The sequence below is a fragment of the Mus musculus genome, chromosome 3 (genome assembly GCF_000001635.26).
Source record: "Mus musculus strain C57BL/6J chromosome 3, GRCm38.p6 C57BL/6J".
Lineage (NCBI taxonomy): Eukaryota > Metazoa > Chordata > Mammalia > Rodentia > Muridae > Mus > Mus musculus.
In genome coordinates, this window is record NC_000069.6 from 76,653,332 (window position 1) to 76,676,264 (window position 22,933).

At 34.7% G+C, this 22,933-nt stretch overlaps 1 protein-coding gene across 6 annotated transcripts in view; it reads left to right on the plus strand.

Annotated features, from left to right (window-relative positions):
- Positions 1 to 22,933, plus strand: part of Fstl5 (follistatin-like 5) — a 635,736-nt gene that overhangs the window by 579,057 nt on the left and 33,746 nt on the right. For all 6 annotated transcript variants that reach the window (XM_006501262.1, XM_017319517.1, XM_006501263.1 and 3 more), the window contains 2 exons: positions 6,328 to 6,435; positions 8,427 to 8,551. In XM_006501262.1, the coding sequence (XP_006501325.1) occupies positions 6,328 to 6,435; positions 8,427 to 8,551 (233 nt within the window). The remainder of the gene's footprint in view (positions 1 to 6,327; positions 6,436 to 8,426; positions 8,552 to 22,933) is intronic.

The following is a 22,933-nucleotide window of genomic DNA, read 5'->3' on the forward strand; positions in this document are numbered from 1 at the left end:
TGTAAAGAATAAAGAAAATATTACAAAATACATCTTTTCTGGGTTTGTCCACTGTGAGCTCTAAATTGAAACTAGCTTTTTCTCATATTCAAATGTTTTATCTTTCCTGCCTATATCCATGTCTTCTATCTCTTGATGAGAATACTATGGCAAAAATAGTAACCATAATAAAAAAAATAGTTGTCTCCTAAATACTAGAAAAAGTTCTATAGAATTCATTTTCTTGTTTGTAAATGGTAAGATGCTGACCAGAAGGAAATTCATTGCTCCTAGTCAAATACATACTATCTTCATATACTAATATATACATATTAGCATGAGGGTAAAGCCACTACACTTAATTAAATATGCCCTTTAAGGTTTCTTCTTTGATTCCAGTAAGTCCACAGTAACTTTTATTGAGCTATAGCTGAAACAAAGGCCTTGGCCAAGCTAAGTGTCTCTGCTCCAGAGATTAATCTCCAGCCCTTGCTTTTCTTGAGACAAGATTTACACATGTGGTTCAAGCTATGCAGAAACTGTGACCTCTTGTGACTTCTCAGGAATGCTGGGACTATAGATGTGTATAATCATCACCACCATTCCCAGAATTATATACTAATCTATGACACCATATTTATGCATTTTCCTTTGTGTTAGTTGACTTTACTACCCCATGTTATATGGCTATTTGAGGACTACAGGCTACTCAACTTTAAGCTGCATTGCTACATATTATTTTTTAGAAAAGGGACTAGTTTCTTATATAAAAATTTCCAGCATTGGTGGAAAGTTGATAGAAGGTCAGAAAACATTTGTAAACTTGTTTTCAGTAAATCCATCATTTTTATTTGTAGCAAAAAGTAAAAGTCACGACAATTTAATAGTGTATCTAAGCTTGATATTGTTTTAAACGTCAAACAGTTTCAATTATTTTCTAGAGCTACACACAGATGATGTTTGGCTGTATAGATGATTAACTAGTAAACAGCTGACCTCATTTTCTTTTCTATGGAACAAGATTCTGTTCTGCCTGGGTGCAGTAGTGGCTTAGTGTAACACCTCAGGAGTATTATTGGGATCATCAGCAGACTCCTCCAGCCATTATCACATTATCTTGAGAATCTACATCATTAGTTTAAATTAGGTTCACTTAATTAGCCAGCTGGTACTCTCCTTGTCAGACTGGTAAACAAGCTGTGCTGTACTGTTCCCTCATGTCAAGTCTCAGCCCCTCTTCTGGGTCTCGCAGCTATTGTCAGTGTTTCTCCATGACAAAGTGAGCCATCTCCACAGAATAGAATGCACCTTGTCCATAAGCACTTAGGTTTTTTTTTATTTCCTGTAATTGCTCCAGAAAGATTGGTGACTTATTACATCACCTATGTACATGAACATTAGTGTCTATTAGGCCAACAAAGATATATACACATATAAAAATGTAAATTTACCCTGAAAGTTTATCTGAAATTAGACTGTGAACACTGCTTTTACAATACCAAGCAGAGAAAGCCTCTATCAATACCTCTATAAAGCTATGATGCATCAAACAAAATCTTTGTGTTACTGTTACATAATTTATTTTCAGTAATGTTTACAAAACAAATAAATTAATTTAACTCACCAGAAAAATATAGCACTGAACATAGTATTTACTGGAAATAATCTTTCTATGGATTGAAACTGTTAAGACAATAACATGCTTGTTACTTGAAAATATTTCAGAAAAGGTTAAAAATCCAACAGAATGTTAAACAATGTACCGCAGTAGAATTGTTTAAAACAGTTATGCTTTTTGCTGTCATGTTGCAATGTCAAATATTTAAACACCGTGGGTGGTATTCACTGTATGACCTCCTGTTTGACATAGCAAATGAGCAGCCATAGGAACGTGACCCAAACACATTTGTTTGTATTTGTGTATGTCTTATGCTGGAAGATTCCCATTATACTTTAAAACCATCACCTAAAAAAACAAATACTGGAAGCTAAGAATGGAACCCACCTCCACCTCTGGAGAGTTATATTTTAAAGGCCCATACTTACGAGTACTTATAAAGAATCATGTGAATAGTATAATAGCTTTGGTAAATAGAAAAGTATGATTTTTTTTCTTAATAACATAAGTTAATTTCAGCATGTAATACAGCTTTGAAGGTTGCTTATTCTCACATGAATGCTGGAGTCATGCCTGCAAAATGTTCAGTCACCCGTAAATTATGTTACACATCAGAGGCTCACGGATTTATTCTTGGAAAATAAATAAATACATTTACCAAGTACTATTTCTCTGTTTTTCATGAGCAGATTGTCCAAGTTTCTAATCATTTAAATTTTAGAATCATATTTACAGATGTCTTGTAAAAGTTCAACTCATGATATTTATTTCTTCGGGAAATGGGTGATGAGAGCCAGAGAGTAATTTTCACAGCCCGACTGACAGTTAGGCTGCATATTGGAGCCTCCCAACAAAGTGATCATCTATAAACATGTGCATCCCGGCCCAACATTTTGTGACTGGAGTCGCTTGAAATATATTAAATGTGTCAGTTTACAGTTAAAATCCTAGAAGCAGACTTGTCCAAATAATCAATTTTTCTCCAATAAAGCAGATCACATTTGGTTCACTGTTACCCATACCTCTTTTATTTTATTATTGTTTGCTTGTCTTTGGTAAATTTTTAAAATGAAATTGCAAAAACGGTTAAACTTAGTAGTAAACTTTTGAAATGCTAAAACGCAGCACAATTAAACTGTTGTTGACACTTGAAAAGGTATTTTAAAATTCTTTTGATCTTTTGAAATTAGATTAACAACAATTTCTCTCTCAGATGTATTTGAGTTTATTTGAAGGAAATTCATCATAAAAGAACGTCTCATATGTCTCCTGAGTTAAATTTAGTTTAATTTTTATATATACTTAATGTATTATGTGTGCTTGTTTGAGTAGGTGTGCACTTGACACATATGCATATGCAAATGACATAAGACAGCATGGAGGATTCCATTGTCTATTAGAAAAATTCTGTTGATCCATTTCAGGTCAAGTTTATGCCCACTGAGACATGTTACCTGCTCTATAAGTCATCTTTTAAAAGGTTCTGGTCCTCCTGAATATAAAAAGTTCACATTTTAAGGCTCAATGAATGTATCATATTTCTCTTTAGCCTCTCATCCTGTTTTGCACTTCTTCCACAGAGCTGTCGTTTATCAAATCAAGATTTTCTAAATCCATGTGAATACTTCTATTCTGTAAATTCTTTAAAGACAGAGATAGTGTTCCTTTATTTTCTCCAATATCAATGTTTCATGATTAAAATACTGTTTTGTTGGTAGAATAATCATGAAAGCAATTCAAGTTTTACTAATATCTACCTGTATATATACGACTGTGTAGAACCAGAGGCTCGCTGAAAATCATGCTAAGTAAGCAGGCTAGCAGTGAGCTCCACTGCAGCCCAGTACTTACAGCAGTGACAGTAATAGTATTTCAGTATTGCTTAATATTCACCAGACTTAGATATACATTATCTATCCTAATAGTCACAAGAATTCTTGAAAGAAGATATTGTTAGTTAGTTCTATTTCATAAGAAAAAGTAAGGATAGCAACTTACTATGGTTTTCTTCTTCTTTTAAATAAAGGGATTAGAATGCTACCTCGTGAGAATTATGCATCCTGTATCTCCCTGGCACTGCACTGTGCATTGTAGCTTCCAACACATTTACAGATATTGGATATTCTTTGAATTTCTGCCCATCTTCCAATGGGAACATTGTCTCCCAAATGTTCAGATATGTGAAGAATAAGCTGGAGTTCTCTTAGGCCGAGCATCTTCTGTGTACATTCTCTTACTGGGAAGGAAGTGCAGTCTAGGCTGTGGGATAGTTGACCTCTAATGGACCAACTATGCTTTTTTTCTTACTCCTGTCAGTGATCATGTGCTAGATGGATAGTACTTAGGAAATGCCTCAGAAAAGCAATATCACTGACTAAGCTCCATCAGACTGGACCATCCCATTAGAATCCCTTCTTGATCTTAATGTCATTTACAAACTTTCATCTTCTGGCTTACTGTATTCTTAAAACCACGTATCATGAAATTCTTTCTTGTTTGTTGCTTTTGCTTTAAGTAAACAGTTTTTTAACATTACAGTGACATAAGAATCACTCTGTTTTAGACTGCATACAAACTAGGCTGTTATAACCATATATGGATAAAATTTAAACTATAAAATGCCATGGAAATTTTGGAGCTTTGTCACTACATCAGTGATAGAAGGCAGCTTTTTTGTTTGCTGCACATGAATAGAAGTTATAGAACAGTACATTCAGAAATTTAAATACAATGTTGATTCAAACACAGTTATGTAAACACAATTGTAGTCATTCCATGAGTAATACAACTAGTTAATTACTTTAATAATGCCAAGCCCAGTAGTTTCTATGGCTTTGTGCAAAAGCTGATATTCTTTAATAAAATTTCAGGCTCTTTTTTTTTTTTTTCTGCTACCACTGAAAATGGTTGCTTTCCTACTTGAACTTACTACTTTGCAAACTCAATATTGCCTTGGAAACCTGAGCAATAGCCTCTGAAGATAACATTCACAGCAGGAAGGCCATGTAAGACAGGGCTACAAGGATGTATCACTGCTGTCTTGGTTTATGAAGTAAAATAGCATTCTCTATCTAGACTTAGTGGATACAACGTTAAGACTAGTGCAACTCTTAGGAGTCTGGGAACTTTAGTATTTGTCAAACGGAAGGGTGATTCCTCCAGAGATTTAGTAGAGTGGTACCCATAACATAGCATTTCTGCTGAGCTGGCTGGAAAACTATAATACAACTTTAATATCCAAGAAGAATGTAATAAGAACATCAATTCAGAAAAAGTTATCAGGTCTTTTCTGAATACACACATAATTTTAGTAAGCTCTGACTACTATGAAGTTGGATATATAAAATATATTATAAAGTTTTAGAAGAAGTGTATGTGTAAACCTTAATTTTAATATGAATTGAAATATCAGTTTCTATATGTCCAGCCACAAATGCAATTAAACTTTTACTAACCCACCAAGAGTTGCATATTCCTGTGAGTTACATTTTGGGAATATTGCTAATATTCAAAATCTTAGGGATGAAAGTATCATTTTTGGATTAAAGTTTAACTGAATATTATTTATTTTATATGATAAAGTTAGAATGCAAATAAAACTAGCAACTATAGTAAATTGCCTTAAATCCATTAGTTTTATAATATTAACAGTAAGAAATCAAGGAGAGCAAAAAAACTTACTAGCTACAATTTGTTTTCTCGTAATTGCATTTAAAATAAAATAGATGCTTACTATGATAAATATTGTTAACAGAAATACATTTAAGACACCAAGTATGTTACAAACAATTTTAAAACATTGCTTACCTTTGTTTGGTAACATTCTACCTCTCATTATAGAAATTAAGACATGCAATCAGTAGTAGATTTAAGCCCATTGGTCAAACTTTTGCCATTTGGGTCCACGAATGTTTATGTGATGCAATACAGTTCTCAGATCAAAAGAAATACAGAGTGGTGATGCCTAGGAACATAGAGTCATGTTTTCCTGAACAACAAGTTCCGATGTGAAAATGATTGTGTGAATGGTGACAGTCATAAAACAACAGAAAGTCAAAAACCAAAGCATTTTCTAGTACCTGGGCTGGTCTCACTGAAGCCAGAAAACTATTGCTGTAGGCTTTTGCTGCTATTTGATGACATGGGGGACTAGAGAAATCTGGTGCCATGGTTTTGCCTGATGGTTGCACAGCTATTAGTTTAGACACAGCTAAGCAATGAATGGTTACAAAGGTTACTAAGATGACCCAGGCCACTTCAGCTTTGGAGGTAGAGCATCATGATCATGGAATTCAAATCTCTCCTGATGCCCATAAGACCTTTAGTGCAGAGATGGCCTTTGGACCCTGGTGACTTCAGTTCAGTTATGTTCTCTATGGAGATGGTGAAAACAGAGAAGAGAAACACAGCCAAACAGCGTCATCACTGAACTGCAATGAGCGGACAAACCATATTTTATAAACCTTGATTTTAGAAACATCTCTTCTTGACTCTAAATTTACTTTATACACTAGAAGAACAGTATTATATAACATTGTGTAAATGTTGAAGGAAAATGAGGTTGAATATGGTATTTTCAGGTTAATCTAATAGGGCTTAGAAAATCAGGTATCTGGCCAAATACAACTTTAATATTATTCCTGAGTTCCTGGATTCTTTCTTCATTTCTTGTCCAGATTTCTAATAATGCCAATATTTTAAAACATTTTTTAAATGTTTCTTGATTGCAGGCAGTGAGTACAGATCCTGTACCAGTTAAATTACACTACGACAAGTCACATGACCAAGTCTGGGTGCTGAGCTGGGGCAGCATGGAGAAGACATCACCAACTCTACAGGTAGAACATGTCATGGGAGCTGAAGAAGTGATAATTTAGGTGTCTTACAGATATTTATGAGCATTTGACTTTCTTCCTATTTGGAACTGTGGTTTCAGTCATCATCTGTGCATAGAGAAGGAAACATGTGTAAAATCCAGGTTGTTATGTCAGACTAGGATAGTCACAGATATTATTTATTAAAGATTCCAATTATATGATAAAATATTAAGTGACCATAAGTTAATGCCATTAGAAAAAAATCATTATAGTTTGCCTAATTTCTTATGCTATTACTGAAACAGAATTCCTGACACTGGGTGATTTATAGAGCATAAAGTACTATTTTGGCTGACAGTTATAGAATGAACCTCTGAACTACTAAGAACAGAGAAAGTTTAGTGAAATAACTGAGCCATATCCTAAGTAAACATCCATCCATTAATAAATAGGTAAGGACAGATTTGAATTTAGGTTCTGCCTGGGTATTCACAGTGAAGCCATGAGGTAGAGACTATGGAACTTGACTACCATCCTAAAGGCTGATCTTCTACCATCTAGAGGACAGGCCCCTGTTTAACTAAGGAAGATTCTGTGTTACTCTTGGGACAATTGTCTTTATTTTATGTTATTTAGATGATGACTTCACAGAAACAAGGAAAGAAAGTAATAATTTTGGCTGAAACCCCGTGTCATAGCCCTCAAGATTCATTATGAATCACTTCTTCAAACTGCCTATGGCACAGTATTACCTGGAGTGTGCCACTAATGTAGAGCCTTAAATCATCAAAAAATTTTAATTATTTTAATAAATTAGATTAAATGTGATTATTTTTTATCCCAATTAGTTGTCATTAACAGTGTTCTTAATGATTCTGAGGGCTTTCCATTATTGTAGTATTTCACTCAAATGCTAGAACGTTTTAATTTTACATTTTTAAGCTAGATTTTAAGGTGCAGACTTTTAAGAAATTTACTGGAAAATTATTATTTTTCTGTAATTTTTACTATTAAAAATGCCCAAGAGCTATTATCATACTAATTAGTGATTTTGACAGAGTTCAGTTATATCATAGTTTTATTTTATTTTTAAAATGGCATTGATGTCTTATAAAATATAAAATATGTTCTTCTAAAATTCATGATGAGAGTGTATTCTGTAGTTTCATGTTAGTAAGAAATATGCTTTCAAATATATCACAGGGCATCAGCCTTGGAAGCCATCATGTTACTTGCTCAGCTACCTGCTGTGCCCCTGCATGCTCATCACTTGAAAACAAAGTTGTAACCAAATAATTGTTTCTTTAAACACGGACAAAGTGCAAAAAATATAAAGATGATATCCAGAACTTGATACATAGAAGGATATGAGAAATAAAGCATTTAAAATTTAATGATATTTTATGTAGAACCAGTTCCTAGAAGTTGTCTGCTGATTTCCATATTTCTGGCATTGTACATATATATGATTATGAACATTTAAACTACACACACATACACACACACCCCACATGAGTAAATAAAATTTAAAAATGAATACAAGTTTTTAAAATATGTTTTTATTTATTCCAAGAGTTTGAAAACTTAACTTGATGTACATGTTTCATTTTTACTTTCACGACTCTATACCTACCTTTGCTCTATAGATGAAATTGAATCTGGTACTTGTTTTATATTACTTCATATTTATTTGTTTTACTATTTTAATAGACTCCACAATGTACAGGATGCCTATTTGTATCTACAATCTTGTGTCTCTTAAAATTAGATGTGTTGTGGGGTTGTTGCTTTCTAAGGTGTCCTCTGGCTACCTCCTGAGACAATCCTGTGCAAAAGAGTTTTTTGTAGAAACACATTTTCCTCACTTAATTTCACATTACACATCCCAATTTGTTACTAAAATATCAACTCGGAGAAGGAAAATAGAGTTTATTTATAAAATGTATTTGAACATGAAGAAAATGAAGCTTCATAATCACAGTGTTGGACTAAGCCCCATGTATACTGTCTAGGTGATCACTCTGGCCAGCGGGAATGTGCCACACCACACCATCCACACTCAGCCAGTTGGGAAACAGTTTGACAGAGTGGACGATTTTTTTATTCCAACTCCAACACTTATTATTACTCACATGAGGTAAGTGCTAAAATGAAGGGCTAGTTTTTAAAAAGTTTTCCATTTAATTTTAATAAAAGACCCAGACACAATATTTTTAAAAATGGTTTTATAAAAACAAATACTACAATGATTTTTAGCTTCTCTGCTTTAGATCATTTATTAGTGTTAATCATGAATTGACCACCATAACCTTCTTTTCATGTCTAATGAACAAAATTTGGACTAAAAAAAATGAACTGTATTTTGTTATTTATATTACTTTAACACAGTTTTCTAAATAGCTGTTGAGGGATTTCCCACTGGAATCTTATAAAATATTTGTATTTTTCAAAAAAAATAATCAAATGATTTTGATGAATGAATTACTTCTTAGATATAGAGAATGTGCTTTTCCATATGTCATGAGAAAGAGCCACAGGTTCAGTTATCTGTCCAGTGTTTTATTATGCATATGTCAGTCTGGATCATGTAGAGATTAATATAATACTCGATTTAGAAATATAATAATTTCATGTGGAAAATTTGAATTCTGAGATTTGGAAGGAATACATTTTTCTGTCTCTCCAATTATTTCCCAGGTGTGAAGGTAACATTATCTCAGAGTGGTATCTGTACAAGGCATCACAGCACAGGTCTAAATGTGTGTATGTGGACAGAGCTTACATACCAGTGTTATGTACCTTTCTGGAATACTGAATGCAGTTAACATATTAGTAGAAATTTTTCTGGCTTTAAGCTCTGGGTGATTTCTATATAGTCGGTTATTAGAACTAATAATAATTGAGAAACTACCCAAATGGTGTCTACAAACAAAGGAGATTATTTTAATGGTATATATTATTAAAATGCATTAAAGTTGTGAATGGTGATTCTTGAACATTTTAGCATGTGTATTCCTTTAGGATTCTACATTGACATACTTGGCTGTCTAAACTGTACCCATAAGTAATTCAATAATAGCTATTGAACATTAGCAACAACAATCCTATCTGCACATAGAATCTAATTTTAATGAAAAGGGTTGATAATCAAATTTCCTATATTTCAGCTCAAAGTAATTGTTCGAACTACTGCACAGAATGATAATCACGAACAACAATATTTTAATACGGTTTCTTTTTTTTTTCCACATTAAGTTGTTTCTTATGTAATTTTTAAACAAGAATTTATTATTCACTTGAAACACCTGAGGAATAAATGTGGTTTTTCTCCGGGTTTTGTGAAATAGATTAACACATAATTTCACACGTGTGTAAATTTGATGGGACTGCAATTTAGTGAACTGTATCTTCATACTTGCTCACTTATGTATTTCAAACATACTTCCATATCCTCAGGCAGAGGGCCTGATATGTAATATGTGTTTGATGACTATTGGCTTTTTTCTTCTGATCTGGCATCCCATTAATATGCCTTATTCCCGGAAGGCATCATCCTCATTTCATGTAACTAATATCTTAATGTCTGATATACACCTGGACCAGAGTCAGGATTTAATATTCTCAGTGTCTAAAATGATGGATACTTAATTTACTTTTCTCATAGGAAGGAGGGAAGTGTCATATTTCCTATGATTTGGCTTGGGGAAGAGCTGCCTTTTAGACATACTGAGTTTCTTCTTGTCTAATACATGGCTTGGCCACATACCATTCAGGACACATGGATTGTGTGGAAATGGTGAACAATGACAGAATCACCTAAGAGTGGAAAGAGTCCCCAAAGAAGAAGCGCAATGCTGAGTTTCTTGTCTGGTGACTTCCTAGAGTATTTATGCAGAAGATGGATAAAGACTAAGGAAATTTAAACTGTGGTTTTTCATTTTCAGTGCATACCTCAGGCCCAGTCAGTGTGGGGTACCACTTTTTTTTCTTTTTTCTTTTTCAATTTTTATTATATATTTTCTTCATTTACATTTCAAATGCTATCCCGAAAGTCCCCTATACCCTCACACCCCACTCCCCGCCCTGCTCCCTTACCCACCCACTCCCACTTGGCCCTGGCATTCCCCTGTACGGGGGCATATAAAGTTTGCAAGACCAAGGGGCCTCTCTCCCCAATGATGGCTGACTAGGCCATCCTCTGCTACATATGCAGCTAGAGACATGAGCTCTGTGGGTACTGGTTAGTTTATACTGTTGTTCCACCTATAGGGTTGGAGACTCCTTTAGCTCCTTGGGTACTTTCTCTAGCTCCTCCATTGGGGGCCCTGTGTTCCATCCACTAGATGACTGTGAGCATCCACTTCTGAATTTGCAAGGTGCTGGCATAGCATCACAAGAGACAGATATATCAGGGGTACCACTTTTTATGCATACCATTCTGGCTCCAAACATAATCAAGGGATATTCATGATGTACTGTTCAGCCTATTTATGGAGGTTGAAGTCTATCTCTGCTAACAAATCACTTGCTTTGTTAGTGGCTAGCCTTGGCTCTGCCTCGGGCCAAAGCAACACTGGCTGTCCTTGACAGGCATCATCCTTGCATGGTTTCATGGTCTCCAACATTGGCTTTTGTTTTCTTTCTTGTCAAGTTCATGTTACCAGCTTATACGTATGTCATGACATTTTGCTTTCCTACATATGGTGGTCTAACTCACTAGCTACACCATTTTCATTGATAGCAGCACCCACTTCATTTCCTTCTAAAGACTGACATGGTATGTTGCTGAAGTAATCCTTTTTCCAGTGATAGCTGTCTGGACTATTCAACATAAACTCAGGTACATTATATTATTTTGGGATTAGTTACAGTTATGATAAAAGTGTGAATGCTTTTAGTATGGGTTATTTATGTATTTAAGGCACCCCCATTTCTCCATATCTTATTTTGTTTCTGCGCCTGTAACCTTTAGGCTTCCTTATTCTGGTCTCTAAGATAGGTTAAGAATGAAGAATTTAAAAATTGAAAGTGTATATGATTGTTTTCCTTCAAAGTAACTTCAGTATCTATGCGTCTCTGTATCTTTATTACTTTTGGAGGTACCTAATGAAATACATACACGTAAGTTTGAATTTTAATGAACAGTATTGATCATCAAATTTCCTTTTTTTGATATATATATATATATACATACATACATATCTGTGTACATTTATATGCTTGAATAGTTACCTTGAAATCCATAAAAATATACAGTGTATACATACAAACTATCTGGTTATAAATTTTAAATATACTAATCAAATACCAAAATATGGTCATATATTGTACTAAATTTTTATGCACATTATTTAAAAGGGTGATTTACATTCAAAATATTTGGAGAGTTTATTTGAAATTCTCAACATTTCAAAAATTCTTGTAATCCGATTAAACTGTTTATGACCTGCTTTAGAAATTTGGCTTTCAAAAGAGGATTGTTAATGTGAAAATGAGGGCTAGGTCCCCTATTTTTCCCCAGTTCCTCAGAGAATTCCATCTCCTCCCAAGGATAATACAGCCTGTGCCCGATACTCTCATTTTTATCCAACAAAATATGTAATTCCTGGAGAATATGCTCCTCCTTTGTCTTAATGAACTTCTCATTCTTTTTTAAAAGAAATCAGGGGACTATGTGATCCTTCAGCCTGGGCCTGTGGCTATTACCAATGCCCTACAACATTTGATTCTCATCTGTTTTCTTAAATTCTTAAGCTCTGGTGTGAGGACCAAGCTTGTGTCTCCATTCTTCCTTCATGAAGAAGTTGTGTTTGATTCAGTTTTCTGGCACATAGATGAGCATGTAGGATGCTTCTACTTCTGATGTTCTCCTACAACCCAATGTGCTGATGCAAGTGCATAAATGCTTCCTGATAACCTTTAAACTTCAATAACTCAAAATTTGAGTTGGTTTATTTAGTCTCTGGCTGCGAAGGAAAATTGAAAATACATTTAAAGGGCATGGATATCACAGAGATGACCTTCAAGTGTTCACTGAAAACATTCTCAGAGGCTAGGGAGGACATTAATGGGTTAAGAACTCTTGGAGAGTACCCAAGGTCATTTCCAGCATTCATGTGGTAGGTCATTAACCACCCATATCTCCAGTTACAGGGCATCTGATTCTCACTCCTGACCAATGTGGACACTAGCCATGCATGTTGTGTACATACATTAAACAAATCTAAAAGAACTTAACAAAATAAAATACATTATATGAAATAGTATATGATTGCATTACTTCTTTGGTTTACATTTTAAATATGAATGGGATATTTACATAAAACCAGTCTATTGATTATTTAATGTTTGATATTAACAGTTTCCTTATATCAGAATTTGAATTCTTATTAAATTACAATACTGAAAGCATCGCTTAAACTCTTGATAGCTGAATGATCTTACTATCCCCTAAATATATTTTCATTGCATACCTGAGGTACATCTCTGTGATATTCATGCCCTTTAACGTTACTTTCCACTGTAGCTCATGGAGAAAGATTTTTTTCCCTCCATTTTCTCTGTTTTTTCCCCTCCATTTTCTCTCTTTTGCCCACTCTCTGCCCCAGTATGATGCTGTGCTGGACTGAACTTTTATACTGGATGGTTCTTCAATTTTGAAAGAACAATGCTAGTTGGTAGACATCCCTTTACAATTTGATCCTTAAAGTCATTTGTGTGCTAAGACAAACATCTGAGTGTTTGAGGCACTATCAGACAGTAAGACATTAAAGACCTATGAAGTCTCAGATGGATCATAGCCCTAGCCCAGCTCATTGCCACGACTTCATAGCAGCTCACATCACAGCGACCTAAAGTCAGAAGTAGGAGACATTGCCCTGCAGTCAAAGAGTGTCTACAATGCACTTTTCCTGTTATAAATTATAGCGAAGAAATGATTAAGAAAACATTGGGTTTGATATATGTTTCCTTAAAGCTTCTCCAAGGAGGAAATATTTCCCCTGCAGGGAAAATAAACATTCTCTGAAAGTTAAAGTACATCACTCCCCTTCATATTTTAAGAAATATGTTGAAGCAAAATTATATATATAGATATATGTGTTTTTGTGTATGGTGAGACATACATCAGTAGGATCTATTCTTGTCAGAGACAGTACAGGTGTGTGGAGGTGCAGAGGTAGCACTAAAATGGAGTAGGTATCTTGTACAAGAGCACTTACTCAAAGTACAATTTCCTGAAGAAAGACAACAATTTAAGGGGTGGTAGTATATATAGCCTTTAATCCCAGCATTTGGAAGGCAGATGAGAGTAGATGTGTGTTAGTTTTAGGTCAGCCTGGTATTCAAGAATTCCAGGCCAACCAAAGCCATAAAACAAACAAACAAACAAACAAACAAAACCAAACACAAGCTAACCAAACAACAAACAAAACATAAACAAACAGAAAAGCAAAAAGGATTATAAAATTAATTTTAATGCAAATTTCCTAAGGAAACCTCAATTCAGTGCAAGAATTTTTTTTCATTCATTCTTATCTGCTAATCAACTAATAAAGATAAAACAAACAAACAAACAAAAACATTTCGGAACTCTTAGGTTATTAAAAGTTTCTGCTTACTGTGATTAGTATAGCAATAAACATAATATGCATATGGTTTCAATTGGCCTATTTTAGTAATAACTGAATCTACTTTTATTTTCAATGCTGTTTTCAACCCTCTTTAGTTTGCAACTGTAGCTGAACACTTAAAGCAAACTGTGTGTCTGCACATTTGCATATGCTTGTTTGCATGTTTTGTCAGAATACTTTTTTTTAATCTAATAGGTCCTTTGTGTGTAGATAGTGGCTTGCTGTTTTGTGTTTTTATGGGATTCCTGTGTGTGCTAGCCTGTGCATCTCTGAGCATACATGTGGGGGGGGGGGGTTGTGCTTTTTCTTTGACCCTTTTTCTTCTGGTTTTTTTTTTCCTATTCTGATATATTTTAGTTTTATCTTATTTTATTACTATCCTTTTTATTTTTATCATTGTCATGCTTATTACTAATGAGAGATATAAAGGATCTTTCTTCTATAATTATTGTTTTTAATATTATTATTATTTTCATCATAATTTTCATTATTAAGAGGCTTGTTCTTTTCTAATGAGAGAAAAAGAAGTATGAATCTGAATGGGGGATATGAGGAGAGGAAACAGTCATCTGAATATGTTGCATAAAAGAATTCTATTTTTAATAGAAGAAAAATAGGAAAATGTATAGCACAGTTGTTTTCAAGTATGAAGAGGTATACAACATATTTTGAAAGAAATTATTTTACTCCAGTATCAATCGTGGATTCTAAGTGTGAAGATGTAACTGTAAATATGCTACTTCTGTAGAATTTTATTGATTAGATCAGAGTACTGATATTCAGCTTAGAAGTAGTACACATTGTCGATCTTATACTTCACTTTTATTATAAAATGTGAAATGCCTCTTTCTTCTCTGGAACATCCTTTTGCTAACACAGTTATGTTGGTTAATCTTTTTTGTCAACCACATTGAATGTGGAATAACTTAGGAAACACATGAGTGTCTTTGAAGGAGTTTCCAGATATTCTCCTTGAGAGACGGCTGTGCTGTGCATGTATAATATAACTTCTGTCCTTTCTTCCTTTCACATATAATTTTGGGGGACTCTTGAAATCATAATTCAATTTTATTACAAACACATACATTATGTATTTTGGGGACTACTTGGCTCAGTTTACTGTATAGTAAAAACACATTCAAAGAGTAATGATTACATTAAAGAAAAGCAGAAGTTTCTCAGCTTATGATGGAGTTGTGTCCCGATAGACCCAAGCTAAGCTAAACCTGTCATAAGGTGAACATGTGAAAATGTATCAAGCCTCAGTTAAAGAGCATGCATTCAGGTAAAACATATGTGACACAACACCAGCTGCTATATCCACAAGCTTACATGTCCAAGTAGGAATTGTGGTTTGCTGTTGTTACCCAACATGCCAAGATAACATTCACCATGCCTATCCCCAGTCTGAGGAAAGCTCAAAATCAAAACTGGAATGGTGGATTCTACTTAATACATTTTCTTTTCTTAACATCATAATGTTGAAATCTGTGAACTCAACAGTAGGAATTTCCAAACACAATAAACCAAAGAAAACAAAAACTAAAAAAGAAGTAAAGCAAAAAGAAGTGTGTGTGTGTGTGTGTGAGAGAGAGAGAGAGGGGGGGGGGGAAGGAGGGAGAGAGAGAGAGAGAGAGAGGGAGAGAGAGAGATATCATCTTGCATTTTCTAATGTTAGCTTAGAAGATTGTTTTCCTTTTGGAGGAAATATAGCACACAGTATTTTGGCATATGAAACTTGTCATAATACAGTTTCCCAAGTTAGATATCATAAGAAGACCTTTATCAAATCATGCCGTTATGTTAGGCCAGATGAGCAATAATATTAAGTAAATAACTTTCTCATTTAGAACTTATGCATATGTTAATGAAAACAAACAATATTAAAATTTTCTCTTAATGTGACTAAATGTTAGTTTTACATATGTCATTTGTAACTTTTGTCTATATATTTAAAATCAGAATAATCCAAAGTCAGAGATGGTCATTGGAGGAAAGGTGATGGTTAGTCACTTTTACAACTTGAAGCTGTGAAAGTGATACATCGAGTATCCAACTGAGATAATACTTTGCTTGTGTTCATTTAATTGTAAACCTGTAGGTAAAAGCCTTTAAAAGTAATTCTTACAAAATTTAAGATAAAGTAGTCTATCAAGAACATTTAGACCAGTCTTGAGAGGATGGCTCAGTGTTTAGTACTGCTATCTGCTTTTCCAGAGAGCCCAGACAACCTTCACAACACCACACACTCAAAACCATCAGCAATGCCAAATCCAGGGGTTCTGATGCCTTCTTCTCATCTCTATTGGCACTGTGCCAATGTTTCCCAGACATTCATGAAGGGAAAACACTTAAATACAAAAGTATATTTTTTAAAGATTATTAATACAAATATGTGCCTTTTCCTATAAATTTTATTGAATTATTAATAAAACTTCCTAATATTTACTTGTTATGTTAAGCACGTGATCCAAAGAGTGTTATGTTGCAATACTACTTTTGCAGCTGCTCCTTTGTCGGTGGGATGGTGGTCCAGCCCAGCAGTAGGTGGCCATCTGAGATGTATAACTGGTTGTCCAAGACAAAGTTTGCATCTGATGCCATAGTCATAGCAGACACAACCTTTTAAGTTGATAAGAGAATGTGCTATACTTATATTCTCCCAGAACAAAATTCAGGTATTATTGACTTAACTCTAAATTCAGTTTCTTCCCTGTGAATCTCCAGATATTCTTTAATGCAAAACATCTGGATTTTTTAAAAAATTATTTCGAAAGTGAAGTCTAAAGCATGCAGTAAAATGTGGTTTTTGTTTAATGCATACACATTACATTGCCATTTGCAGAGTTTTGCAGAGTTCTTGGCAAACAATATCTCACTAACAAATAGGGCAATGCATTGTTCATTAGAGAATCTCCCACAGTGATTATGGTAGTTAACACTCCTTATATTGTTACTAAAAACATATTTTTCTGAATATCTGACTAGCACAGCAATATTCAGGAAAGTAGAAAGTATGGTGTCTAAGCTACAATATTAGTATCCTTTATATTTATCTGTAGCTTTAAGTGCAATAAAAGGAAAGGAAATTGCCACTGGGAATTATATGTGCAACCCTGCTAGGTGGCAACCAGTGCTGAACATATTTGGGTCACTGGAGTTAACTCAAAAGTAAAATCCTACATATAGACTTGGTATATCTGCAACAATTTTTAGTGTCTTATAAATTATAACCAATGTCCATGAAGCTTCTGGTCTTTTCTGTCTGGGTTCCTACTCTGTGAGGCTTGTAAAAATCCGTAACTGTTTTACCAATTTCTGCTAGGAAATTTGGATGTACATTTTCACGGGGAAATGAAGTGAAAATACAAAATATGAAGTGCTTATTTGGGCAAAAATGGATCATGAACCAGGAATCTCTGACTGAGGGTGATTCCTATCTTGCTGAAAGAGGACAAGGAGTAGGCTAAGAGAGGAGGAGCAGATGCAAACACATGGTGGCATACATGTTGAATACTGTATTCAGTCTATCCTTTGGCAAAGATGGTTTCTTTTTGGTGAACTTTTGACTTGTTTCATTTTCGTATGGAATTTCCCATAATATACCAACTCTCACTTATGCTATCCAATAGCCTTAATATATTCCCATGATATTTGGAAACTAAGCAAGGTTAGCGTTTCCCAGATGGCAGAACTGACCTGGTTTTGTCGACAGGGTTTTCTCAAATGTCACTTTCAGTTTATTTAACAAGGCTACGAAGAGACCTACATAGACTACCCTCTGAGGCAAATTCTTATCTCATTTATGGTTTGTCTAAAACGTGGAAGTGAACTAAACCTTGAACACTGGGAATATTATAGAGTTCCTCTAAGCCTAGGAGAATCTTTATCTTTTAAAATTAAGGTTGATTTCATTACAAATATTTAAGATTGCTTTTGTTTGAGATTTATGTCTTTCATGCAAGTCTAAAAATTCCCTAAGTAATATTTACTCAGTGATTTTTTTTTATTCAAAGCAATATATCCAGGAGTGAATTTTCATTGGTTCTTATGTTTTTATTTTAAATTAACCCAGTTGATAAAAATAAGGAATGATAGATCAGATCTATAAGTAAGTCAATAAATCTACCACCTCATGGCTAATATTTTTTGTAAAGTGGGCAATTCATTTTCATAAAATGAAATATATCAAATTGTAAGACAAGGAATTGCCTTCTATTGTTGCTGTTAGAACCATTTATCAAATAATCTGTATAAAGTGGTTGGGGCTCTAGCTAGGAAGTAAGCTGCTCCCTTGCAGGCAGAAGGCCCTGAATTCTCTCAGCAGCAGCAGCAGCAGCAGCAACTGCACAAGGAACAGATCTCTACAGCTTAGGAAACTTGTTCATTGGTAAATTTTAAATAGTACCTTAATGTTGATATATAAAGTAAGCATGTAACAAATTCTCCATGCCTTATAAATGGAACTATGTGTAACAATGATGACATGAGAGAATTCCAATGTATTAGATTTTGTTTTTAATATAGAACTTACCTATATTGAGGTTAACAAATAACAAACGTGTACTTATTAACTAATAAGACTTAGGAATGTAAATGTTTAAACACTCTCAAAACATACTACTGAGTTTACTCAAGAGTGTCAATAAGCATGGGAAAGGCATAAGTCATCACTTACAGGAAATTCTGCACTGCATGATATAGCCACTGGTCTAGAACTGTACACCAATTGTACAGTAATTCACCTCAGAGACTTTGAGGTAAAAAGCCATTAGTGAGTTGAAATATAGATTTTATGGAGACCTTTATTTCCTTGAGGCTGAAACTGAAATTGTGTCAACAACACAAACCTCTAAAATAATCACGGAAATGTGATATCTGAAGGTCCAGAGGCACACTGTTGTTTTTTATGAGAGAAATCACCTGAGCAGTGTGGTAAATGATCGTCAGAAGCTCAGAATGCTATGAAGGAATTAGGTGAATCCCCCTTTAGCTAGAGAATAAAGTTGTTGGTGATACCCTCTTCATGAGGGGAAAATATCTAATTAAAATTACAGATATGTAATATTACTCTCATTTGGCACTCAAAAGATAACGAATGTTACAGAGCCTGTGATATTTAAAAGTTGCAAGGCATGTTCATAATTTTATGAGAATAACCATCTCAGCAGTAAGGTAGATATATTAGAGGCTCCTTCTATGCCTAACACAATACATTTATTGTCTGTGCTGGTATGGAATGTTATGAGCACCCTCTTTACCACAAAGAAGCAATAGAAAGGGGGCATGGAATTCCTACATCACCTGCAAATCCTACACTTTTTGTTTGTTTGTTTGTTTGCTTGCTTGCTTTTCTTTTCTTTTACTTTTCTTTTCTTTTTTTTTTTTAATGACTGTGGTGCTGGGGTTGGCACTACCTGCTTCTGCAAAGGCCTGGCATTTCTGAGGATAGAAACACCTCATCTTCAGGCTGCATTTCCAGAAACATATTCACAGCTAGGAACTCAAAAACAGCTGCCTTTGGCCATTAACTGATGCACAAATGACTTGAGATTTGAGAAATAAGTCTCTTCAATTATCAGTTTGGTTTAAGTCATTATATATATATATATATATATATATATATATATATATATATATATGTCTGTGTTCACATGTATACATGTAGAAAAAACTTCAAGGCTTTTCGTATCCAAATTATTTGGTGTTCCTGAGCAAATATGCAAGAAAAGCTTTACCCTATGTGCATTCACTCTTCCTTCATCAGCACTTCTAAACCCTTCTCATTTCATAAAGTAAGAAATTATTAGTCAAAGTACTTTACCCTCTATCAAATGATGACGGGATAACAGACCTGTAACACAAAAGTCTATGCCCAGGAGCTCAGAGTGTCTTCCAAGTGTTCTGCTATGCTCATGAATCCAATCATTCCAAACATTTCTCTCTCTCTCCCTCCCTCCCTCCCTCCCTCCCTCCCTCCCTCCCTCCCTCCCTCCTCCTCCTCCTCCTCCTCCTCCTCCTCCTCCTCCTCCTCCTCCTCCTCCTCTTCCTCCTCCTCCTTCTTCTTTCTCTCTCTCTCTCTCTTTCTCTCTCTCACCCACATACATACAAACATACATACATACATGAAATCTAGCACATATCTATTCCTTTTGTCTCTTCCTGTGTTTCAAGGTAACTCTCATTTGCATGTATTTTCATTTTATGAAGGCATATTGAAACTATTATGTGATCAGTCACATTTCTGAAACTTGCTTATTTTGATATATCCCTATTATTTCATATTATATGGCATTGGCCCAATTAGGCTATATAGATCATAGTATACTTTATGTGTTACTATGTAGTGACTATAATATGGTGTTTCTAGTTTTTCTTACTCCATAGACAAGAAAAATGAATATTTATTACTTCAACTTTACCAAGACCAGTTTTTATAGTTACCAATGTTTTTCTTTTTCTAAAGCATATGCATACATCCATATTTGTACTTACATAGACATAAGCTTCAAAGAGAACACAAATTAACTTCAAGAATCAGGAAAAGAAGTGCCTCGACTTATTGAAACTTGGTATGATGAATTTGGTTGATATTTTTAGGAAGCTTGCTTCTTTTTGAAGGAAAATGGAGGAGGAGTAGATTGGGGGAGAGGAGGAGCAGAAGGTAGGGGCTAGTAAGCGAGGATGGAGGTGAAACTGAAGTTGGGGTATAACATATGAGAGAATAAAAGAATTAGGAAAAGCTGGAAATCATAGAATTTGATTTGTAATCTATTATATCAGAGTACATAGTCTGTTTCAAAATGTGACTTCATATATAATAATTAGTCTAAGAATCAAACATTTAAAGTTTAATCCTTAAATAAATCTTCTCTTTATTAATTCACTTTTGCACATTAATGATATACTCTCATCCAAACCAAATATACTCTGATCAAGTATACTTAGGAATTCTATTACTGAAACACGTGTTTATTCTTAAACTTTTGTAAATGCTCTCATCATGAGGCATTGTAAACCTTCTATTCTGTAGCTTACAGGAAGCTAATTAGATTGTCTTCTAAAGGAATCAGCAGTAGGATGAGATAAGAGTGTAAATTAAAAGGGAATGCACAAAGCAGTTTGGAAAATGTGGTATTTTCATTTTTACCATTCGTGATTTTTGCATAATGAGCTGCTCACCTGCTCCTGAGTGGCAGTTATTATTATGTCTCCAGGACATTGTGTACATAAGGCAGAAAACAGTACTGCTATGCTTCTGCCCACTTATAGATAAATGGAGATAACCTCAAACGGTCAGATCAGCTAAAAGGCAGAGAATCACTTCAAATGCCCAAAATTATGCATTTTTATAGACAGCAATTTGAATTAAATTTCCTTCCACACTTAGGCACTCAGGAGCATTTTTATTCATGCTTGCCTTTAGAAGTCCTCAGCTATCTCTAGACAGTGAAATTGTTTGCCTTTCACAGGGTTGCGTACAGTCATTTAAGTTACTGGTCCTTCACCGACCTCTTTAGAAGATTGAAAGAATACTCTTAGACACTCTCAATTCTTCACACCAATTTTTTCACTCTCCATGCCTCTTACGTGGTATCTAAGCCACTCTCTGCCTCTGTACACTTATTGGCAACCTCCTATGACACTCTTCTTCCCGTGTCAATTTTTTGTAGTGATCTCTGCTTTCCTATGAACAATCCACATGCCAACTCATTTATCACTTTCACAAGACCTGCAAATGTCAGCACATCATCTCTCCAACATATATGGCCATAAATGTTTTTCTTTATCACTCACTATTGCATTTACAACTGAGTTATTAACTCAGATTTTATAATTGCATTCATGTCTGTCAAATACAGGTCAAAATTCACTATTAAATAAATGATAATCAAGCTACAATCCACACACCCAGGAAAGTTAGGTAAAGAGGATGTCTCTGAAGGGATACAAGGATATTCTTTAACAGGGGAGATAGATTTTTAAGGTGGACTTGCGGCTGGTGGGGATGGGAGTAGGAGGGTTCATGTTGGGGTACATGGAGGGAGAGAATACATGGAAAGACAACTGAAATTGGGGGACATACAGGGACAGTGTGGAAAAAAATCTTTTCCACGATATTAAGACCATTTGTGACTGAGTAATTTTTATTATTTTATCTTCTATATGCTACTTCTTTCTGTTTATACTCGTCCATAAATTTTCTTATTGTCACTATCTGATGTCAGTCTCTTATGCTTATGCTTCTTGGATAGCTTAATCTGTTACGTGTATTTCAAACTCCACTCTTTGTCCCTGCATTTCCTGTGAGCCTGGGTTTGTCAACACTGCTAGGGCAAAAACTTTGTCTGGGTGGGATTGGGGTGCTGATGACAGAGGGTCAGCTCCCAGGCACAGATGGAAACCCAAATATTTCAATTAAAAGTTTTTATTGTGTTATTGGGGAGGAAGTATTTTACCTATGTGTCTGTATACCACACGATGTGTGCAATAGCTCATCAGATCCCCTGGAACTGGATGGAGTCACAGACATTGTGAGCCCCCATGTAAATTCTAGAAACTGAACCATGTCTTCTGGAAAAGCAGCATGTCCTTTAAAAAAAGTCATCTCTACATCATTAAATGATTAAGTTTTCATGTGCAGAAAAGATCTGTAAAAAATTATCCTCATAAGTGGCATGTTTTGATATAGAACATATTTACACACATATTTTAATGTAGATTTTCTCTCATTTTCCCATGACCTAGTAAAAAGCTTACTTTAAACCCACATGCTGATTTATCACATAAGTGTAGCAGCTGTCATGGAGATGATGACGCATGCATCCTGGGCAACTCAGAGATGTGGCAAAAGCAATTGTGCCTATAATGGATTCTGGGGAATGATA